The sequence below is a fragment of the Salmo trutta genome, chromosome 4, assembly GCF_901001165.1.
Source record: "Salmo trutta chromosome 4, fSalTru1.1, whole genome shotgun sequence".
NCBI lineage: Eukaryota > Metazoa > Chordata > Actinopteri > Salmoniformes > Salmonidae > Salmo > Salmo trutta.
The window spans coordinates 15,980,907-15,990,455 of record NC_042960.1 but is presented as its reverse complement, the minus strand read 5'-3'; the positions used below and the strand labels follow the sequence as shown (position 1 = coordinate 15,990,455).

At 47.3% G+C, this 9,549-nt stretch overlaps 1 protein-coding gene across 9 annotated transcripts in view; it reads left to right on the top strand.

The window, feature by feature from the left end:
- LOC115191906 (protocadherin Fat 1-like) overlaps positions 1-9,549 on the top strand; it is a 92,668-nt gene that overhangs the window by 78,732 nt on the left and 4,387 nt on the right. For all 9 annotated transcript variants that reach the window (XR_003877788.1, XM_029749915.1, XM_029749919.1 and 6 more), the window contains 9 exons: positions 123-722; positions 1,398-1,620; positions 1,868-2,002; positions 2,499-2,656; positions 4,064-4,544; positions 4,915-5,068; positions 7,313-7,423; positions 7,559-8,202; positions 8,784-8,918. Coding sequence is in view for 8 of the 9 variants with exons in the window: in XM_029749915.1 (XP_029605775.1) it covers positions 123-722; positions 1,398-1,620; positions 1,868-2,002; positions 2,499-2,656; positions 4,064-4,544; positions 4,915-5,068; positions 7,313-7,423; positions 7,559-8,202; positions 8,784-8,918 (2,641 nt within the window). In the remaining variant the exon portion in view is untranslated. The remainder of the gene's footprint in view (positions 1-122; positions 723-1,397; positions 1,621-1,867; positions 2,003-2,498; positions 2,657-4,063; positions 4,545-4,914; positions 5,069-7,312; positions 7,424-7,558; positions 8,203-8,783; positions 8,919-9,549) is intronic.

The window sequence follows — 9,549 nt, the reverse complement described above, 5'->3', positions numbered from 1 at the left end:
GCTTTTAGTTGGGTCACCGCACAACTTGTGTCTCTCTCTCTCTCTCTCTCTCTCTCTCTCTCTCGCTCTCTTTTGCAACAGACGCAGAGTGTGACTTATCCCTCTCCCTTTCCTCCCTTCAGGTGGCAGACAGCGGCAAGCCCCAGCTCCTCTCCGCGGCCTTCATCAGCATCCGGGTCATCGACGAGAGTGTCTACCCGCCCGCCGTCTTCCCGCTGGACATCTACATCTCTGTCGCCGGCGAGGAGTACCCCGGTGGCGTGCTCGGCAAAATCCACGCCACCGACCAGGACATTTACGACACGCTAACGTACAGTCTCGCACCTTCATCGTCCTCGGATAACAACGAAGACGCTCTGTTCACCGTCTCCGCCACGGACGGCAAAGTCATCGCCCGGCGCCCGCTCGACGTGGGCCACTACCCGCTCAACGTCACCGTCACCGACGGCCGCTTTTCGGTGACGGCCGACGTGAACGTGCACGTGCGGCAGGCGACTCGCCAGGCGCTGGACAACTCCATCGCCGTGCGCTTCGCCGCCATCGCCCCCGAGGAGTTCGTCGGGGACTACTGGCGTACGTTCCAGCGGGCGCTGAGGAACATAGCGGGGGTGAGACGCAGCGAGGTGCAGCTGGTTAGTCTGCAGCCCTCAGAGCAGGGGACAGGAGACCTGGATGTTCTACTGGCTCTGGAAAAGTCCGGGAGTCCCTACCAGCCACAGGAGGTAAGAACCATGACCACGGCTCGTATTCACACAAAAAACGTCTCAGAGTAAGAGTGCTGATCTAGGATCAGCTCCTCCCCCTGTCCAGATCAGTCCCGTTAATGGTGATCTGAAAGGCAAAACTGATTCTAGATCAGCACTCACACACTTTACCAATATGTAGCAACGATAGTGACTTTGTTTCACTAGCCAATGAGGTTATGATACCGATTAGTAATAACATATGTCATAATATAATGCAATATAATGCTTGTAATAATGATGATAGTGATATTAGCTTTCTCCTAACATATAATATGGCAAACTATGTATAAATAGCTTTTGAAAATGGCTGTCTTTCTTCTACGAACAGAAAAGTAAGAAAAGAAGACAGGCAACCGTAGAAATTGACGGAATGTATTTACAGTTGTGAAATAGAATCAAAACTCTAGAATTCAACATGAAGAATAATCAAACGCGACCATTAGGCGGTACACATCAAAATAACATCTAGCAACTTTAGTAGATCTCTTGGTGTAATGGCTAAACGGTCGGGTTGACGGTTGCTGGTCCCGAATTAGAGTCCCGGCTACCCCTGAGTTCGCCGCACTATGTTACATTTAAATGAATATGTCCATGTAAGGACTTCAAGTCGATCGTTCAGTCTTTTTAACGTCTTCACTATTGCTCCTCCAGGTGGTCTTCCGCAAGCTCAACTCGTCTGCGGCGGTCATCGAGGAAATGACGGGCGTGCGCATCGTGCGCGTGGTCAAGAAGCTGTGCGCCGGCGTGGACTGCCCGCTGCGCTTCTGCGACGAGGTCATCAGCCTGGACAGGACGACCATGTCCACCTATAGCACGGCCCGCCTCAGCTTTGTCACGCCACGACACCAGCGCACGGCTACCTGTCAATGTGAAGGTACTGACAGACACACACTCAGAGCCTAAACACACACACACACACGGAGACACACACGAACACACACACACATAGGCATAGATATGCATAAACAGACACTCACACACACAAAACACACCTTTACCCCTCCCGCCCCATCTCACACACACACACACACCTAAACCACCACACCCCTACCCCCTGACCCCTGACCCCACGCCATCCTGGCTTCATCTTTGCTCTCAACCCGTGTACGTTGTCGTTTCAGGTGGCAAATGCCCCACAGTGAACAAGCTGTGTGATGCCAGCCCCTGTCCAGAGGGCATGGAGTGTGTGGCAGACCGGAAAGAGGCCAGGTATAGCTGTGTGTGTCCAGATGGTGGCAAGCAGGGCAAGTGCTCCGGTAAGACCAGACACATCTCTCATCCTGTCTGACTCTCTCTATCTCTTTCCCTCGCTCTCTCACTCTCTCTCCCTCTCTCTTGCTCTCTCTCTCCCTAGCTCCCTTGCTCTCTCATTCTCTCTCACTCTTTCTCCCTCTCGCTCTCCCTCGCTCCTTCGCTCTCTATCTCTCCCTGCCTTTCTCCCTCTCTCTCTCCCTATCTCCCTCGCTCTCGATCTCTCTCTTTCTCTCCCTTACTCTCTCTCCCTCTCGCTCTCCCTCACTCTCTCTGCCTCTCTCCCTCCCTCGCGCTCTCTATCTCCCTCGCTCTCAATCTCTCTCTCTTTCTCTCACTCTCTCTCGCTCACTGATATGAAGCTGTCAAATGAGTATATATGAACCTACTGTTTGTTTTGTCTCTGTACTCACTGCCTAGTTATCAGTCTCTCCCTCCACTATCTCTCTCCCCCGCATACTTATCCTTACCTCTCTTTATCCCCCCCTCCTCCCCTCTCAGATGGCCAGTCCCTGACGTTCAGCGGGACGGGCTATGTGAAGTACCGTTTGATGGAGAATGAGAATAAGGAGGAGATGAAGCTGTCCCTCAGGCTGAGGACCTTCTCCAGCCACGCCACCGTCATGTACGCCAAGGGCACCGACTACAGCATCCTGGAGGTGGGTCAAAGGTCAAACACAGTGTGCGTCGTGTCCATGTGAGAAAGCTCCAGATTCTAACTTACTAGCTACAGATGATAAAAGATCTCCTTCCCACACCATTTCACGTCCACCATAGTTTTTTTCCCCCGGCTTGGGCATGAAATCGCAGTAAACAAACCCCTTTCTTGTCTGTGCTATGGGTACTATCCTATTTATTCTGAGTCTGCTGCTCCAGCTCCCAGTCTCATGCCCAATCCCCGTATTAGCCCATGTTATCCTGTGTAGGAAACGGCCTAATAACGGCTAGCTGCCAGGACCTCCCCTGGGGGGCCACCCTGCTGTGTGCTGGTTGTCTTAGTCGGCCATTTTTCATCCTCACGTGAAAGGGCTCTGGGAATGCGGTGGTGGGCCTCCTGTAAAACAACACACAGCCATGCTATTTGAAGGGAATGCTGGGAGGGAAGCGGAAAGCACATTCTCACACATTCCTCTCTGTGGTACTGTCTGGTTGCCAGAGAATCAGCTGTTCACTACGTCATGCACTGCTTTTGAGCAGGGCCCATAGGGCTCTGGTGAAAAGTAGTGCACAATATAGGGAAAAGGGTGCCAATTGGGACTAGGGCTCCAAGGGAGTTAGCCTGAATATCACAAGACATAATGTCATACTGTAAGATACGCTATATGTACAAAAGTATGTGGACAGCCCTTTAAATGAGTGGACTCGGCTGTTTCAAACACACCCGTTGCTGGTGTTTGGGGTGTATAAGATCGAGCGCACCGCCATGCAATCTCCATAGACAAACATTGGCAGTAGAATGGCCTTACTGAAGAGCTCAGTGCCTTTCAACGTGGCACCATCATAGGATGCCACCTTTCCAACAAGTCAGTTTGTCACATTTCTGCCCTGCCGGAGTTGCCCCGGTCGACTGTAAGATACTGTACCTCTAGACTAGATACTGAGAATAGTAGTAATATAGTGTTAATTATCTGTGTGTAGACTGTACTGTAGTCAATGGTACGAGATTGTGCTCTTCATGGACCTCCAATTTAACGTTCACATTATGCATCTCTAGGTATAAACATTATTATAAACTGGGTGGTGCGAGCCCTGAATGCTGATTTGGCTGACAGCCGTGGTATATCAGACCGTATAACACGCGTATGACAAAACATTTGTTTTTACTGCTCTAATTACGTTGGTAACCAGTTAAGAACAGCCCTTAGCAGTGGTATATACCACACCCTATTGTGCCCTTATTGCTTAATTATGGTAGCCCCACCTTGGCTAGGTGAACATTTAGCCATATTGCTTATATTTATCCAGTCTGGTTAGATCTACAGAAGTTCCTATGGTGGGTAGAGACTAGCTGTTCAATCTGGACGGGGCCTAACTTCCCTCTCTCTCCTCCTTTCTCCTTCTATCAGATTGTGAATGGCCGCCTGCAGTACAAGTTTGACTGTGGCAGCGGCCCGGGAATCGTCTCTGTACACAGCACCCAGGTCAACGACGGCGACTGGCACACGGTCACCCTTGAGGTGGATGGCAACTACGCCAAACTAGTCCTGGACCGCGTGCACGCCGCCTCAGGCACAGCGCCCGGTACTCTGCGCACACTCAACCTGGACAACAGCGTCTACTTCGGCGGGCATGTGCGCCAGCACGCCTCTTCCACCGCTGGGCGCCACGGTCGCAGCTTGCCCGTCACCAATGGGCTCCGAGGCTGCGTGGAAGCCATCGTGCTCAACGGCCAAGAGCTGCCGCTCAACACCAAGGCGCGTGGTGCCCACGCCGTGCTGGAGGACGTGGTGGACGTGGCGCCCGGGTGTGTGCTGGCACCCGCCGCCGAGGGCTGCTCCAGCAACCCCTGCACCAACGGGGGCAGCTGCTCCTCACTGGCCAACGGAGGTACGGAGCTCCTGTTGTGGTTTTTGTCGCTTGGTGTTGTTTATTCAAGTTGCTTAGTTATACTCCTCAACCTAGTCTGTTTATAATGCTCAACGTTGGATTATTTAAAGATGATTACTTTATCATCCAAATGTGTGTTTCTGAAACCCAAAGTTAAAGAATACAGCTGTAATCTTCATTCCTCAAGCCAAACCTGTTTAACCCACAATCTGTATCCCTCAGTCTGTCCAGCGCCTCTATTCTAATAAACACACAGACAAATTATATTTCTCCCCAGGAGCCCTGTGAACACAGACATCAAGAAATGACCTTAGAACTACAATAAAAATGTCCTACCTTTTTTCTTATGCCTTCTCTGCTATTTCCCCAGGTTACTTCTGTAAGTGCAAGGCTTCGTTCATGGGTACTCACTGTGAGATTGGCATCAGCCCATGTGCCTCCAACCCCTGCCTGTACGGGGGGACCTGCGTGCCGCGCGGCGACGACCTCTACTGCCAGTGCAGAGGGCAGTACTCAGGACAACGGTATGGATCTGTTTCTGTCATAGATATGATACTTATATTTCCATAATGACTGTTTAAGGGTTAAAATTGAATTATAGATTTTGGAGCTCAGACGAGACATTTTGTCCTAACTTTTGCTAACATAGTGCCGGTTAAAGCTGACAGATATAATGATTTATTACTTGTTATAAACATGGTGTAAAAAAATTACCAATTTCAATGTTTTGATCAAATCTTTAAAAAATATATATATATTCTGTTTTGGCATGTGTTGTAGAAATATTGGCGGAGGAAACGATCTCGGCTTATCTGCGTTCCCAAATCCATCATTCCGTAATTGTTTTTTGCTCATGTCCAGGGCTCAGTATTCTCCATCGAGCGTAAAACATTAGCTCACTCTGAAATGAAAATCGAGCCTGAGCTCGTGTTGATAGAAAACTGAAGCGTTGATCTGTAGGAAAGGGCATTGAGCGTTTCCGCAGCGCTGAAATGACATGCAAACATATACAGTTGAAGTCGGAAGTTTACATACACTTAGGTTGGAATCATTAAAACTCGTTTTTCAACCATTCCACAAATGTCTTGTTAACAAACTCTTGTTTTGGCAAGTCGGTTAGGATATCTACTTTGTGCATGATGCAAGTCATTTTTCAAACAATTGTTTACAGACAGATTATTTAATTTATCATTCACTGTATCACAATTCCAGTGGGCAAGAAGTTTACATACACTAAGTTGACTGTGCCTTTAAACAGCTTGGAAAATTCCAGAAAATGATGTCATGGCTTTAGAAGCTTCTGATAGGCTATTTGACATCATTTGAGTCAATTGGAGGTGTACCTGTGAATGTATTTCAAGACCTACCTTCAAACTCAGGGCCTCTTTGCTTGATATCATGGGAAAATCAAAAGAAATCAGCCAAGACCTCAGAAAAAAATGGTAACCTCCACAAGTCTGGTTCATCCTTGGGAGCAATTTCCAAATGCCTGAAGGTACCATGTTCATCTGTACAAACAATAGTATGCAAGTATAAACACCATGGGACCACGCAGCCGTCATACCGCTCAGGAAGGAGACGCGTTCTGTCTCCTAGAGATGAACGTACTTTGGTGCAAAAAGTACAAATCAATCCCAGAACAACAGCAAAGGACCTTGTGAAGATGCTGGAGGAAACGGGTACAAAAGCATCTATATCCACAGTAAAACAAGTCCTATACTGACATAACCTGAAAGGCCGCTCAGCAAGGAAGGAGCCGCTGCTCCAAAAAAAGACAGACTACGGTTTGCAACTGCACATGGGGACAAAGATTGTACTTTTTGGAGAAATGTCCCCTGGTCTGATGAAACAAAAATAGAACGGACCGCCGTTATGTTTGGAGGAAACCGGGGGAGGCTTGCAAGCAGAAGTACACCATCCCAACTGTGAAGCATGGGGGTGGCAGCATCATGTTGTGGGGGTGCTTTGCTGCAGGGGGGACTGGTGCACTTCACAAAATAGATGGCATCATGAGGAAAGAAAATTATGTGGATATATTGAAGCAACATCTCAAGACATCAGTCAGGAAGTTAAAGCTTGGTTGCAATGGGGTCTTTCAAATGGACAATGACCCCAAGCATACTTCCAAAGGTGTGGCAAAATGGCTTAGGGACAACAACGTCAAGGTATTGGAGTGGCCATCACAAAGCCCTGACCTCAATCCCATAGAAAATGTGTGGGCAGAACTGAAAAAGCTTGTGTGAGCAAGGAGGCCTACAAACCTGACTCAGTTACACCAGCTCTGTCAGGAGGAATGGGCCAAAATTAACCCAACTTATTGTGGAAGGCTACCCGAAACGTTTGACCCAAGTTAAACAATTTGAAGGCAATTCCACCAAATAATAATTGAGTGTATGTAAACTTCTGTCCCACTGGGAATGTGATGAAAGAAATAAAAGCTGAAATAAATAATTCTCTCTACTATTATTCTGACATTTCACATTCTTAAAATAAAGTGGTGATCCTAACTGAACTAATACGGGGCATTTTTACAGGGATTGAATGTCAGGAATTGTGAAAAACTGAGTTTAAATGTAGTTGGCTAAGGTGTATGTAAACTTCCGACTTCAACTGTAGATAATTCTCCATAAAATGACGCATGTATTGAATACTAGTATTTAAGATACTAGGATTAAGCATGGGATCAATGACTGCCAGGAAATAATACTGTTATTTCTCATTACTCTTTGGTTTAGGCTGCTGTATTGAATATTTATTTTCCATTACAGGTGCCAGGTGGGGCCATACTGCACAGACAACCCCTGTAAAAACAGTGGGAAGTGCATTGACAGTCTGGATGGTCCTGTGTGTGAGTGTGAACAGGGATTCCAGGGTGACAGGTATGTGTGCGCAAAGGGCGGCCGTCTTACTTCTCAAAGCTCCAGTTTTTCCAGTAGTAGATTTGCCAAACTACTATCTTTTACTGTTAATGTGTTACTGTCTCCTAATCCTCACCGTCCTTTGTCGCGGTGCAGGTGCCTCAGTGATGTGGACGAGTGCCTGAAGAACCCATGCTCCAACGGCGGCCAATGCCAGAACACCTACGGCTCGTACTCCTGCAACTGCTCCCTGGGCAACATCGGGCGGCTATGCGAACTCCGCTCCGAGGTCCGCAACGAGTTCGTCTCCACCTCCTGGAACATCGGCCTTGAAGAAGTAATCGGTATTGTGGTCTTTGTGGCCTCCATTTTCCTCCTGGTCGTCCTCTTCGTGGTCATCCGCAAGAGGGCGTGTCGAAGAAAGTCCAAGTCTGACGACGACAAGCGCAGCCCGGGAGGCTTAGGAGCGCCGCACTCCTTCCTCCAGCGACCCTACTTTGACGCAAAGCTCTGTAAGAACATTTACTCTGACATTCCGCCGCAGGTGCCTGTTCGGCCCAGCTCGTACACACCCAGCATCCCCAGCGACTCGCGCAACAACCTGGACCGCAACTCGTTCGAGGGCTCGGCCATACCCGAGCACCCCGAGTTCAGCACGTTCAACCCGGACACGATGCACGGACACCGCAAGACGGTGGCCGTGTGCAGCGTGGCGCCCAACCTGCCTCCGCCGCCGCCCTCCAACTCGGTCTCCGACAGCGACTCCATTCAGAAGCCCAGCTGGGACTACGAATATGACGGTAAAGCTCATTTACTTCAGTCCATATCTTTTTTTGTTGATTAATATTTGTAGATTCCCTGCTATTTTTTAATTAATATTTGTAGATTCCCTGCTATTGATTTTTTTAGGCTCGTTGGTGGAATTACCTTCGCATCATTCATGGGGTGTCCAATAGGGGTGGGCCGATATGTGATTAAATCGACTATTGTGATATTTGAAATCGACGATAAATCGTGAAGAGCAAGACGGTATATCGTAATATGCAAGACTAAACTCTTTTTGAACTTTACAAATCAAAACAGTGCAGTTTGGTCAGTTAGGCTGTATCAACAGGTCTAAATGAATTAACAAAGCCTTATTTTTTTTGCCATACTCAGATTATTTAATGAGAATGTGACTATGATGTTATAAATAAGGACATAATTTGTACAGTCTGGAATGATCTATTTAGTCCTTATCTCCCAACCCTAGTGTCCAAAACTAAAACCAAAGTACAAAAAACAAAAATGTAGCAAATCCCTGCGTGTAGTCTCTTCCGGAAATACTACTTCACCAACTTACATCTTTGTTTGTCTGTGTACATGTGCTTCTGTACTCCAGCTAAGGTAGTAGACTTGGATCACTGTTCAACCAAGAAGCCAGTGGAGGACAGTGCCTGTCACTACAACACCAGGGGCAGTATGTCTGAGGTCCAGTCCCTCAGCTCCTTCCAGTCCGAGTCCTGTGACGATAACGGTATGTATCTGAACAGAAATGGTCAACCTTGCCAGTTTAGGGATAAATGTCCTAATACATTGACTAGATTGATTTACACCTGAAGTGAACCAAGGAAGCTTGGTCGTCTTACACACCCATATTTGTACTAAAGGTATATATTAAAATGTAGTTTTCCTTTGGTCTTATAGACCCATATTTGTACTAAACATATATATTAAAATGTAGTTTTCCTTTGGTCTTATAGACCCATATTTGTACTAAACATATATATATTAAAATGTAGTTTTCCTTTGGTCTTATAGACCCATATTTGTACTAAACATATATATTAAAATGGCATTTTCCTTTGGTCTTATAGACCCATATTTGTTCTTAATATAGATCTAAATATGTCATTTTAATTTGGTTGTATAGTTTCTGAATTCTGAAGTGGTACATCAGACTCTTGCATGTTTGCAGTGGAAAGCACACGTGGGGATGCTTGTGGAAAAGTCGTCTGGTTCTTGTACGACTGCAGTTCTTTGTAGAGTGGCCCCTTGGCTGTAGTTGACTTGTATACATGCTACATGCTAATCATCTCTCTTTGCGTGCCGTGATTGGCTGCAACGGTGACTCTCTGGGGTCATGTGTTTTTTTCTCTCCCTCTTTG